The sequence below is a fragment of the Rhincodon typus genome, chromosome 2 (genome assembly GCF_021869965.1).
Source record: "Rhincodon typus isolate 14 chromosome 2, sRhiTyp1.1, whole genome shotgun sequence".
Classification (NCBI taxonomy): Eukaryota; Metazoa; Chordata; class Chondrichthyes; order Orectolobiformes; family Rhincodontidae; genus Rhincodon; species Rhincodon typus.
In genome coordinates, this window is record NC_063333.1 from 135,875,355 (window position 1) to 135,890,003 (window position 14,649).

Here is a 14,649-nt window from a genome sequence, read left to right on the forward strand (position 1 = left end):
ATTTATTTCAGAATCCCCTTCCCCTCCCCCATTTCTGAAGGGTCTAGACCTAAAACGTCAACTTTCCTGCTCCTCTGATGCTGCTTGGCCTGCTGGGTTCATCCAGCTCTACACCTTGTTATTTCAGATTCTTCAGCATCGGCAGTTCCTACTATCTCTGGACTACTCTTTAGTTAATTTTTAAACATGCTTACCACTTCAGTCGGCCTGTAGTACTTGGGATCCACCCTCACGTGGATTTGGCCTGTTTCCTTGCACCTTCCCACTTCGTTTTCACCCTCAGCTTCCCATCTAGAAAAAAGATAACAACACTGTTCTGACTATTTTGTTAAAACAATCCATATTAAGGGTTGGCATCCTTTTCATTTTCATTATATTGATGCATATGTATTATAAGAACATAAGAAACAAGAAGAAGAGGAGGCCATTCAACCCCTCAAATCTGCTCTGCCATTGAAGAAAATCATGGCTGATCTGATTGTGGCCTTAGCTCCATTTTCCTGCTTGCCTCCATTAATTCGTAAACTCCTTTATCGATCAAAAATTTGTCCAGCTCAGCCTTGAAGATATTCAGTGACTACATAGCTTGTTGGGGAAGAGAATTACAAATACTGATGACCTCTAAGAGATGAAATTCCTCCTTACATCAATCTTAAATGGAAGATTTTTTATTTGGAAACTGTCCCCTAGTTAATAGATTTCCCCATGAGAAGAACCAGCCTGTTAGCATCTACCCTGTCCCAGAGTCCTCAGAATCTTTTGTTTTAATAAGACTATGTCTTCCAAATTCCAACCTGCTCATATTTCCTCAGGGGAAGAAAAAAAACTCTAATTCGGTCAATCAAACCAGTTAACTTTCTCTGAACTTTCTTCCAATGCAACTTGCTCCCTCCCAAAGTATGGTGATCAAAATTACACACAGTACTCTTGGTGTACTTATACAGTTGTAGCAAGACTCTCCTACTTTTGTATAAACAGAAAAATCGGGTAAAACTAACTGTAGAGACAGAAACAGGTTTCATAGTCTGATATCACTCAGGGCTGAAAGGGACTGGAAAATGGAAGTATTTATGTTGTTGACAGATGAAGGAGGGAAGACCAAATTGCTTTGCAGAACACCTCCATTCTATCCATAGGAATGGCCCAGACCTTCTATTTGCTTGCTATTTCAATAAACCATCTTGATCCCATGCCTAGGCCCGCTACAGTATTCTAATGGACGGTGAGAAGGTGGGACATAAACATGCAAGTGTTGCACCTTCTGTGAATGCATGGGAAGGTGCCATGGGGATATAGGGAGGTATTGGGAGTGGACAAGGAGCGGACCAGGTTGTGCCAGAGGAACAGTCCTTGCGGAATGCTGACAAGGGAGGAGGGGGAATATATGCCCGGTGGTGGCAAAAGTGATGGCTTTGATACTTTGGATGCAGGGGCTGGTGGGGATATCAGGATAAAGAAGACCCTGCTGTTGTTGTTGGAGAGAAGGGAAGGGGTGAGGGCAGAATTGCAGGAAATGGGTCAGACACACTAATGGGGAATCCTCAGTGGAGACAAAGGTGGACATGTCTAAGGCCCTTCTGCAGAACAGGCCACCAAATAGCCCACTGCTCACTGTAAAATTTTTGGCAAGTCAGAAGCAGGTAGTAGAACTTGTATTGAATTATATGACCCCTCCCTGTCATCAATTTCACTGGCGGAGCAGTGTAGTGTCCAGTCCTATATAACAAAAGCATTCACAGAGTTTCCTCGATTATCTTATGAAGATTCTCCCCTGGGTTGCTCAGGGCAGTGCCCAGAAAAATAATCTTCATTGAGTGGAGGCAGTGGCATTGTGAAATGGTCACCATTAATTAAATTGGCCTTGTGTTTACTATCTTGTAGGTATCATTCTTGGCCATGGTGGAAATTACAGCAGTCAGAATTAAATTGTTCTGCATGTGCAGTTTTTACTGTTGTTCCAGCTGCTGTGGAAACTACCCTATAATGTAAACAGAACAGCCTCACAGTTGAGAGACTTAGAACTTCTAAGATTACAATGGCTTGAATGCTGAATAGTTCTTAGGAAATTTTATTTCCACCACTGGTCTTTTATCCAAGAAAAGAAGGGAAATAAACCCAAGTCTGAAAGCATTTGTTATTAGAGGAGGGGTATGCATTATGAAATAATAAAGGGTTTAAATGTTTGTAAGGAGTTTCAATGTTTCTTTAACAGGTTCCTGGGTCCTGACAACTTGTATTCCTGAATCAAAGGATAAAGAAGCTTAAACTTAGATTAAGTTTTAATTGCCAATTTTACTAGTTTGGTTACATCGGAAAAAGTTCCTAAAACTGCTAACAGCTCCATTATTTTTGAGACAAATAAAGAAACTGTACATTAGTAGCTTTACCAAGCCATTTAGGAAAATTTTTTGAAACAAATTTATTCAGTTTGATAGATACTAAGATGTGTTCTAAGTACATTAACAGTGGGATGGTGACTTTAAAAAAAAGTGGAGCAAATTACATTGAAAAAAGACTGGCAGAGGAGGCAGGAAAAGGGTAAATAGTGGAGGTATGTGGAGAGCTAAGTGACACAGGAAGAAATTTGATCTGCACCTCCAAAATAATTCTGAGTGTAATTAAGTGGTGAGCAAATCAGTATGAAAATAATTGTCACTTTTATGAAGAATGGAATCTTTGGGGGACAAAACAGTCACATATAGAACTGGTTACATGGTTAAAAATAGGAACAATAGTTAGAAATTGCTGGACTAATAATGTGGGTTAAATTCATGACACTGGCTATTGTTAATGCTAAAATCCATTGGGGTGCAAATAGGAATGAACCTCATCACTTATTTAAAGCCAATATTTCATGTTGTAAAGATTTTATTAGTAATGCAATTTCTGGTCCTATCATGAAACTCAATATTTGAGGCCCAAAAAGGAAATAGTCAGAATAGGAAGGGAGAAGTGAGGGTCCATGACTTGTGTTTTAAACTTAAATTAAGGTAATTAGGAGGATATTAAGGGAGATGTGGTTAAGGTGAGCTGGAAAATAGGTTAAAAATTAGGACAAGTAGAGTTGCAGTGGCAGATGATTACAGAAATATTTGATAACTCTCAGGAAAGAGATGGGTGTATTTGTTCATCCATTCTATTTGCTGGATTTGGGATTGGTTAGCTAACAGGAAGCAGAAAATATATATGATTGGGTCTTTTTTAGATTGGCAAACTAAGCCAATGAAGTGCCACAGAGATCAGAGGTGGCTCCTCAACTATTTCCAATCTAGGTTAATGATTTGGAGGAAGGGACCGAGTGTATGGTAGCTAAATTTGTCAATGATACTAAGGTAGGATAGTAAATTGTCAAGAGGAGGTACAGAGTCTGCAAAGAGCTATCGACATGTTAGGTAAGTGGGCAAAAATTTGGTAGATGGTCTTGGGTAATGTGAACTTGTCCATTTTGGCAGCAAGAATAAAAAATTTAAATTGAGAGATTGTAGATCTCAGTGGTGTAGGGGATCTGGGTGTCCTGGTCCATGAATTACAAAATTAGAATGTAGATGCAGCAAGTGATTAGGAAAACAAATGGAATGCTGTTATTTACAACAAGGGGATTATAAAATAAAAGTAGGGAAGTTTTACTGCAGCTGTTCAGGGTCTTGATGGGACCACATCCAGGTTATTGTGTACAGTTTTGGTCTCGTTACTTGAAAGATATATAATTGTTTCAGAAGCAGTTCAGAGAAGATTCACTTGACTCAATGCTGGTCTTATCTTATTTTGAAAAGTTGAGCCAGTTAGGCCTTTACCTACTGCAGTTTAGAAGAGAGAGGCAATCTTACTGAAGCATATCAGATCATCAGGGGACCAGTTGGGGTGAATACCAGGAGGATGTTTCCTCTTGTGAGAAAAGATAAAATTAGGAGACATAGATAAAGATTAAGAGGTCTTCCTTTTAAGGCAGAGATGAGGATAACTTTTTTTCCTTCCAGTAGTTCATTAGAGAATTCTCTTCCTCAGAAGGTAATGGAGGCTGGGTCTTTAAATTTATTCAAACCTGCATTAAATAGTTTTTGGATAGACAAGGAAGTCCCAAGGGCTAATGGGTGCAAACTGTAAGGTGGAGCTGAGACCACAAACAGATCAGCCATGATTTTATTGATTGGTAGAGCAGGTTCGAAGTGCTGAATGGCCTATTCTTGCTCCTTAGTGCTAGGTGTCCATGTTGGTGAAATTAAGGAGTCTCACTGCCATTGGTAGTAAATTGTTGAGAGATTTTTGAAACATTCTTCTTGCTTCTGTTTCTGTCTTTTTTTCTACCTAAATACTACCTTTCTCTCCCTCTTAAATTAGTACCTGAAAGAGAAATTAACACCATCTTAACTCTGATCCAACCTAATTCTTTCTCAGTCTTTCACTCCATTACTTTCTCTGATCTAAGGTTTCACTAGCTAAATCAGTGCTGGTTCCTGCTTGTCTGAAATTTCAGATGACCATGTCATTACCAATTCCCACTTACACCAACTTGTGGCTGAAAAATTATTGGAACTGAGAGCTCAAGGAAGTTATCTGACTCACAGCACATGCCATGACATGCAATTTTTGGGCCAACGAGATTTTAAAGGAACGTTGAGGTAACTACTAAGGAGAAGAACAGGGATGAAGTAGATTTACAGCCAAAACTGACAAGAAAATGGAGAAGAAGCAAGTATAAACAAAGGAGCTCAGAATGTTGTGTTCCAGAGAGTAGCATACATTAAGGGTCAGAAAGAAGCCAATATCCAAGGGTACCAGACTGTTCGGAAGGACAGACAGGAAGGTAAGGGAGGTGGTGTAGCTCTGATATTCAAGGACGACATCAGGGCGGTGCTGAGAGATGACATAGGTTCTATGGAGAATGAGGTTGAATCCATTTGGGTGGAAATTAGAAATTCTAAGAGGAAAAAGTCACTGATAGGCGTAGTCTATAGGCCACCAAATAATAACATCACATTGGGGCGGGCAATAAACAAAGAAATAACTAATGCCTGTAAAAATGGTACGGCAATTATCATGGGGGATTTTAATCTACATGTAGATTGGTCGAACCAGCTCGGTCAGGGTAGCCTTGAGGAGGAGTTCGTTGAGTGTATCCGTGATAGTTTTCTTGCACAGTATGTAATGGAACCGATGAGGGAGCAAGCTATCCCAGATCTGGTCCTGTGTAATGAGACAGGAATAATTAATGACCTCATAGTTAGGGATCCTCTTGGAAGGAGTGATCACAGTATGGTTGAATTTAGAATACAGATGGAGAGTGTGAAGATAAAATCCAATACCAGGGTCCTGTGCTTGAACAAGGGGAACTACAATAGAATGAGGGAGGACTTGGCTAAAGTAGAAAGGAAACAAAGATTTTATGGTGGGACAGTTGACGAGCAGTGGAGGATTTTCAAAGCAATTTTTCAAAGTGCTCAGCAAAAGTATATTCCAATGAAAAGGAAGGACTGTAAGAAAAGGGGTAATCTGCCATGGGTGTCTAAAGAAATAAGGGAGGCTATCAAATTGAAAGAGAAGGCATACAAAGTGGACAAAAACAGCATGAAACTAGAAGATTGGGAAAACTTTAAAGGTCAACAGAAAGCCACAAAAAGAGCTATAATGAAAAGTAAGATAGAACATGAGAAAAAACTAGCACAGAATATAAAGACAGATAGCAAAAGTTTCTATAAATATATAAAATGAAAAAGAGTGGCTAAAGTAAACGTTGGCCCTATAGAGGATGAGAAGGGGAATTTAGTTATAGGATATGATGAAATGGCCGAGGAATTGAACAGGTATTTTGTATCGGTCTTCACAGTGGAGGACACTAATAACATGCCAGTAATTGACAAAGAGACGAAGGTAGGTGAGGACCTGAAAACAATCATTATTACGGAAGAGGTAGTGTTGGGCAAACTAATGGAGCTAAGGATTTATAAGTGTCCTGGCCCGTTTGGAATGCATCCCAGGGTACTAAAAGAGATGGTGGGAGAAATAGCAGGTGCACTGGCAGTAATTTTCCAAAATTCGCTGGACTCTGGGGCAGTCCCAGCAGATTGGAAAACAGCAAATGTGATGCCACTGTTTAAAAAGGGAAGTAGACAAAAGATGGGGAATTATAGACCAGTTAGCTTAACCTCTGTAGTGGGGAAGATGCTTGAGTCTATTATCAAGGAAGAAATAGCAAGTCATCTTGATAGAAATTGTCCTGTTGGGCAGACGCAGCATGGGTTCATTAAGGGCAGGTCATGCTTGACAAATCTTTTGGAATTCTATGAAGACATTACGAGCAAGGTGGACAATGTGGACCCAGTGGATGTGGTGTACCTAGATTTCCAAAAGGCCTTCGACAAGGTGCCGCACAAGAGGCTACTGCATTAGATAAGGATGCATGGCATTAAGGGTAAAGTATTAGCATGGATAGAGGATTGGTTGACTAACAGGAAGCAAAGAGTGGGGATAAATGAGTGCTATTCTAGCTGGCAGTCAGTGACTAGTGGTGTGCCTCAGGGATCGGTGTTGGGACCGCAATTATTTACAATTTATATAGATGATTTGGAGTTGGGGACAACGCGTAGGGTGTCAAACTTTGCAGATGACACTAAGATGAGTGGCAGAGCAAAGTGTGCAGAGGACTGTGAAACTTTGCAGAGGAACATAGATACATTGAGTCAGTGGGCAGAGGTCTGGCAGATGGAATACAATGTAAATAAATGTGAAGTCATACATTTTGGTAGGAGTAACAGTAAAAAGGATTATTACTTGAATCGTAAAAAGTTGCACCTGGGTGTCCTTGTGCATGAATCACAGAAGGTAGGTCTGCAGGTACAACAAGTAATTAGGAAGGCAAATGGAATTTTGTCCTTCATTGCTAAAGGGATTGAGATTAAAAGCAGAGAGGTTATGTTGCAGCTGTACAAGGTGCTGGTGAGGCCACACCTGGAGTACCGTGCGCAGTTTTGGTCTCCTTACTTGAGAAAGGATGTACTGGCACTGGAGGGGGTGCAAAGGAGGTTCACTAGGTTGATTCCGGAGTTGAGGGGGTTAGCTTATGAGGAGAGACTGAGTAGATTGGGATTATATTCATTGGAATTCAGAAGATTGAGGGGGGATCTTATAGAAACATATAAAATTATGAGGGAATAGATAAGATAGAAGTAGAGAGGATGTTTCCACTGGCAGGTGAAGCTAGGACAAGAGGGCACAGCCTCAAGATTACAGGGAGCAGATTTAGGATTGAATTGAGAAGGAACTTCTTCACCCAGAGGGTTGTTAATCTATAGAATTCCTTGCCCAGTGAAGTAGTTGACGCTACTTCAGTAAACGTTTTTAAAGATAAGGTAGATATTTTTCTGAACAATAAAGGAATTAAGGGATACGGTGAGAACGCGGGTAAGTGGATCTGAGTCCACGAAAGGATCAGCCATGATCTTATTGAATGGCGGAGCGGGCTCGAGGCGCCGGACGGCCTACTCCTGCTCCTAGTTCTTATGTTCTTATGTATATCTTTATAAGGTTTTCATATAGAGTACACTAGTCAAGTCTTTCCCTGAAGCACCTTACTTTATTATTTTGATCAGGTAGAATTATAGAGAAGCAAAAATGAGGAAAGCAATTAGGAAACAGTCACTATTACAACAAAGAACTTGTGAAAACAACAATCCTTGAATAATTAATCAAAACTGAAATTGGGACTCATATGAAAATACATGCAAAGATACCAAGTAACAGCAGCAGCAGCCCCTTTAGCTACTTGAACGTACTTAGTTCAGGAGGAAGGCCTCAACTTGAAGTAATTAATGATCCTTGAAAAGTTAAAATGTCAGCAGGATAGGCCACTGGAGCTGGATGGGCTTGCTCTGACATTTCCACTGGAACAAGTGAGATGTCACTCAGTAAAATCCTGAACAAATGAATGAGAAACAGGAATAGGCCACTCAGCCCCTCAAGTCTGGTCATCATTCGGTAAGATCATGCCTGACCTGATTACTCTGAATTCCCACCTACTCCAATAATCTTTCAGCCCCTTGATTATCAAGAATTTTTTGATCTCCCAATTAAAAATTTTCAAAGACAATGTCTCCACCACCTTTTGAAAAGGGTTCCAAAGATGCATGAACCTCTGCTGGAAGAAAATGTCTCTCATTTCTATCTTGGGTGATCCCTTATTTTAAACAGTGACCCTTAGTTCTACATTGTTTCAGAAGGGTAAACATCCGCTTCACATCCACCATCTCAAGGCTCTCAGGATCTTATACGTTTCAATCATGCTATCTCATACTCTTCTAAACTTTACCCTGCTCTGTCCAATTTTTGCTCATTAGGTAAAACCCTTATTCCAGGGATGAGTCTAGTAAGCCTTCTTTGCTTAACTGTTTCCAACACATTTACATCCTTCCTTAAATAAGAATAATACTGCTCACAGTTCTTCAGGAGTGGTCTCACTAATATCCTGTACAGTTGAACTATATTTGAACTGTACTTTACAGTTTGCATTCAGTTCCCCTTGTAACAAGTACTAACATTCTATCAGCTTTACTAATTACTTGCTGTAGCTAGATACTAATCTTTTGTGATTCATGCCTTAGGAAATTCAAAGCTGTGCAATCTCTCACCATTCAGATAATATGGTTCTCTATTCATTCTATCCACCAAATATGGAGAATTTTAGGTTTCATTTGCCAGCTCTTTCCCCTTCACTTAACCTATCTAATTTCGTATGTCTCTTCCTGATTTACTTTCAAACCTATCTTTGTGTCGTCAGTAAATTTTGCAATCCTGCCTTCAGTCCCATTATCCAAGCCATTTATGTAAATTGTAAAAAGTTGATGCCACAGCACTGAACCCTGTGGCAAACTATTTCTTTCATCTTGCCAACCAAAAAATGACTGACACATGCCTACTTTGTCTCCTGGTGGTTAGCCAATTTTCTACCTATGCCAATGTTACCCCTACACCATGAGATTGTTTTATTTTCCGCAATAACATTTGATACGGCACCTTATCAAATGCCTTCTGAAAATCTAAGTACAGCATATCCATCAGTTATATCCACAACACTGGTTACTTCTTCAAAGAATTCCAATAAATTGGTAAAATATGATTTCCCTTTCAACCATGTTGATTTTGCCCAATTCCCTTACATTTATTTAAGTGTCTTCATGTTAAGCTAACTAGCCTGTTGTTTCCTGTTTTCTGTCTCTCCTTGTTTGAATAATTCCTGCTTTCAGACTCCCTCCCTGTTTGAATAAATAAATCCTATTCAATATTTTCCAAACTAATGGAACTTTCCCTGAAACTAAGGTGTTTTAAAAAATTAGAACCAATGCATCAACTATCTCACTAGCTGATTTTAAGACCCGAGGATGAAGTCCATTAGGACGCAGCCACTTATCAGCCCTCAGCTCCACTTCACTTGTGATTGTGATTTTCTTGAGTTTCTCTCTCCCTTCTACTTCTTGATTTACAGCTATTTTTGAGATGTTACTTGTATCCTTTAAATTGAAGACCAATATAAAATACCTGTTCAATTAATTTGCTATCCCATCATTTCCCATTATTAATTCCCCAGACCCACTTTCCACAGATCAATATTCACATTGTCAATTTTTTTTCTTTTTTTAAATAGCAATACAAACTCTTATTATGTTTTTATATTTCTAGCTAGCTATCTCTTGTACTTAATTTTTGCTCATTAATCTTATAGTTATTTTTTGATTTTTACATTCTGTCTACTCTTCTGATCTGCCACTCATCTTAGCACAATTATTTATTGTTTCTCTAAGTCTGACACCATAAATTGTTTAGCTAACAAGACATTTTCTTCTAGCAGAGGATCATGCATCTTTGGAAACTTTTTCAAATAAATTCCCTTGGAATTTTTCTTTTTCATTGGAATGTGTGCATTTTATGTCTTACAAAATATCTCCTAAAACGCTTGTCTTTATTGCTCTTTCACTGAACCTAGTTTGCCAGTTAATCTTAGCTAACTCTGCTTTCATGTCTTCATAATTGCCTTAAAGTGCTAATCTTGGACCCTCCCTTCTCTCCCCTCAAAGTGAATGCATTGCTATCATCTCGGGGTGCCTTCACTATAAGGTCATTAGTTAATCATATCCTGTTGAGCAATAACATGACTAGTATAGCTTGCTGTCTGGGTTGCTCCAGAATGTGCTGTTCTAAGAAATTATCCTGGAAACATTCTATGAACTCCTCATCTGGAATAATTTTGCCCATTCAATTTTTCCAGTTTATAGCCTTCTACAATCCTAGTTTCTACTGATGATTTTCTTAGGTTTAGAGAGGCCTGTCTCTGCAATTTCATCCCATGACTGGTATGTGAATCTGCCAGCATTCTCTTACTTCCAGGCTATTTTGAGGGGTGCTATTTCTGGCTGGGGCCACGAGCAATAGGTAGCCAATTAGGCCAATTAAAACACTATTGAGGACATGTCATACATGTGAAATTTACTGAGAATTTCCAGAAAGTATGTGCTATCTCTGGTTGACAGTTGTCACACAGATGGAGGGGAACAACCAATGGTACCAGCTAAACCACACCTCCACCACCCCCCCGCCACACCCCGCGTAATTTCCAACCCACAGCAGCTCCAATTACTGGAGCATCATGGTTGCAGCTGCAGGCCATCCGGTGAAGTGGGACCCCACCACGTTGATGGTCTAGTAACTGTGGCCACATTTTGTTTTTAAACACTGCAAAATCTTCAGAGAGCACCTTGCTCTTGAGGCACCCTCTCAACCCTCTATCTATTGCAACAATGCTCATCTCTCCCAGAACTCAAATTCAGCCCTTGGTCTCTGAATATTGGGTTGATATCCAGTGAAGTAGTCATGTTCTACAGGAGCGGAGAGGCACCACTAGAACTGCCCTCTCCTGTCCTACCTCATATTGCTCTTTAATGATTTATCTGCAAACAGGTGTCTACTTTGACAGATACACATATGACATCTGGTTGTAGCTATCCAACTTCTTCTCTCAACCTCTCCAGTGCTCTTCTACAGTCAGACAGTTTGTTAAAACTACATTCAAGTTTGAATGAGCATTAAATACCTCTGTGTCTACTTCCTTTGGTTTCTGACATTGACTTGACTCCCACTTAACTGTTGCACACTGATTCACAGTGTTCATGTCCATGGTATCCTATTCAGTGTTTTATTGAATTTCTGATGTTACATGCTCCCAGTTAAAGTAAATAAAGTGTTGACTTCTAGCCCCATGAAATTGTTCCCCTCAACCTATCAACTGCACAAAATGTAACTCACATCAACTTCAGGCTATGTAAAACCATGCTCTATGTATCCTTTACATTCAATCTTGTTATTATTTAAAGATCTTTAGAAAACAGCCATACATGTTGCATATGCTGCTACGCACTCTGGTGGTGGAGGAAGTAAAGGTTTAAGGTGGTGGTTGTATTCCTTATCAAACAGACTGCTTTGTCTTGGTGTTGAGTTTCTTGAGCATTGTTGAAGTTATACTCTTTGAGCAAGCAGGGGAGGCAACAGCCTAGTGGTATTATTGCTGGACTGTTAATCCAGAGACAAAGGTAATGTTCTGGGGACGTGGGTTCAAATCCTACCATAGCAGCTGGTAGAATTTGAATTCAATAAATATCTGGAATTAGGAGTCTAATGATGACCATGAATCCATTGCAGGTTGTCAGGAAAACCCCATCTGGTTCACTAATGCCCTTTGGGGAAGGAAACTGCCATCCCTACCTGGTCTGGTCTAGCAAGGAGTACTGCATCATTCTTGTGTCTTGCAGATGGTGGAAATGTTTTGGGGAGTCAGGAGGTGAATTATTTAAGGCAGATTACATAGTGTGAAACCCGGTCTTGTAGACACAGTACTTATGTGGTTTGTCCAATTAAATTTCTGGTCAATGGCAACCTTCAGGATGCTGACAATGGGAGATTCAGTGGTGGTAATGATAGTGAATGTCAAGAAAAGGTAATTAAACTTTCATTTGATGGAGATGGTTACTGGCAGCCAGGTATTTGTAAAGTGCAAATGTTAATTCTCACTATTAATAATCCTGAGTGTTGCCCATGTCTTGTTGCATGTGGACACAAACTGCTTTATTATCTGAGGGGTTATGAATGGAACAAAACACTGTGCAAACATCAGCAAATATCCCACCTTCTGACCTTATGATAGAGGGAAGATCATTGAGGAATAAGCTTGGATGATTTGGCCTGAGGAATTTCTGCAGCAATATTCTGGGACTGACATGATTGACCTGCATGGGTGGAGCTGAGACACACTATGGGGCAAAAACATTAGTGGAGGAGTGATGCTGAGAATTGCATTAAACACGAAATTAAAGACATGCAATAATGGAAGAGCTCTAATTATAGGTGACTTTAATTTGCATATAGATTGGGAAAATCAAATTAGTTGCAATACCATAGAAAAGGAATTCCTGGAGTGGATATGGGATGATTTTCTGGACCAATACATTAAGGAACCAACTAGAAAACAGGGCATCTAGACTGGGTATTGTGTAATGAGAAAGGTATAATTGGCAATCTAGTTACGTGAGGCCCATGGAAGATGAGTGACCATAATATAATCGAGTTCCTCATCAAGATGGAGTGATGTAGTTTATTTTGAGGCTGAAATCCTGACTCTAAATAGAGGACATTATGATGGCAGGAGGCGTGAGTTGACGATGATAGGTTGGGGTCATTATGTCAAGGGATGACAGTGACAAAGGCAAACATTGAAACAACACATGGGTGAACTGCAAAAATTGTTCACTCCTGTCTGGTGCAAAGGTAAAACGGGAAGGGTGGTCAGATGAGGACTTAGAAAGGCAAGTTAGAGATAGTATTAGATCCAAAGCACAAATTGGCCAGAAAGAAACAAAAGACCTGAGGAGTGGGAGTACTTTAAAATTCAGGAAAGGAATACAAAGGGATTGATACAGAAAGGGAAAATAGAGTATGAGAGTAAGCTGTGGGGAACATAAAAAGGGACTATAAAAGGTTTAACAGGTACATGAAGAGAAAAAGATTGGTGAAGACAAATGTAGATCCCTTCTAGTCAGAAAGTGGGGAATTTATAATGAGGAACAAAGAAATGGCTGACCAAGTAAATACTTATTTTGGTTCTGTGTTCACTATGGAGACGCAAATAAATGCCAGAAATGTTGGGGAAACAGGGTTTAATGGGAGAGAAGAACTAAAGGAAACTGATATTAATAGGGAAACAGTGTTAAGGAATTTGATGGGATTGAAGACAAATAAATCCTCAGGGCCTGATTATCTACATCCCAGAGTACTTAAGGAAGTGGCTCTAGAAATAGTGGATGCATTGTTGGTCATCTTCCAAGATTCTATGGACTTTGGAACAGTTCCTACAGGTTAGAGGATAGCTAATGTAACTCCTCTAACTAAAAAGGGAGACAGAGGGAAAACCAGGATGATACATCAGTCAACCTGATTTTCGCAGTTGGAAAATTGCTACAGTTCATTATAAAAGATTTAATAGTTGAGCCTTTAGAAAACAGTGGCAGGAGTGGACAGAGTCAGCGTGGATTTATGAAAGGGAAATCATGCTGGACAAACCTACTGGAATTCTTTGAGCATGTGACTTGTAGAATTGTTGAGGGGGAGTCAGTGAATGTGGTTCATTTGAACTTTCAGAAGGTTTTTGACAAAATCCTACATAAGAGACTATCATATAAAATTAAAGCATATGAGATTGGGGGTAGTATATTGAAATGAATAGAAAACTGGTTGGCAGACAGAAAACAAAGAGTAGGAACAAACGGGCATTTTTTGGAATGGTAGGCAGTGACTAGTGGGTATTGCAGGAATCAGCACTAGGACCCCAACTAGGACCGCAACATATATTAATGATTTACATGACCGGACTAAACATAATATCTCTAAATTTGCAGATGACACAGCTGGGTGGAAGAATGAGCTGTGAGAAGATGCCGAGATGCTGCAGTGTGATTTGGACAAGCTGAGTGGGTGGAAAAATGCATGGCAGATGCAGTATGATGTGAATAAACATGAGGTTATCCACTTTGAGAGCAAAAAAAGGCAGATTATTATCTGAATGGCTATGAATTGAGAAGGGACTGTGTAATGAGACCTGGGTATCTTTGTCACTGAAGGTAAACATGCAAGTGCAGCAGGTGGTCAAGGAGGCAAATAGTATGTTGGCCCTCATAGCAAGAGGATTTGAGGACAGGAACAAGGATGTCTTGCTGCAATTAGACATGGCAATGTTGAGGCCACAACCAGAACAGTGTGCGCAGTTTTGGTCTCCTTATCTGACAAAGGGTGTTCTTGCAATAGAAGGAGTGCAACAACATTTTACTAACTGATTCCTAGAATGGCAGGACTTACATGTGAGGAGAGGTTAAATCAGTTAGAATTATATTTGCTGGAGTTCGGAAGAATGAGAGGGGTCTCACAGCAACCTATAAAATGCTAACAGGATTAGACAGGTAGATGCAGGGAGGATGTTCCCAATGGCAGGACAGTGCAGAGCGAGGGGTCACAGGATATGGGGTAAATCATTTCAGACTGTAATGAGGAGAAACTTTTTTACCCAGAGAGCGGTGAGCCTGTGGAACTTGCTACCATGGAAATCTGTCGAGGCCAAAA

General features: G+C 39.9%; 1 protein-coding gene across 4 annotated transcripts in view; it reads right to left on the bottom strand.

Annotated features, from left to right (window-relative positions):
* The window catches only part of LOC109928285 (GDP-mannose 4,6 dehydratase-like), a 180,481-nt gene that overhangs the window by 62,230 nt on the left and 103,602 nt on the right, over positions 1 to 14,649 (bottom strand). For all 4 annotated transcript variants that reach the window (XM_048618489.1, XM_048618462.1, XM_048618479.1 and 1 more), the window contains exon 3: positions 195 to 291. In XM_048618489.1, the coding sequence (XP_048474446.1) occupies positions 195 to 291 (97 nt within the window). The remainder of the gene's footprint in view (positions 1 to 194; positions 292 to 14,649) is intronic.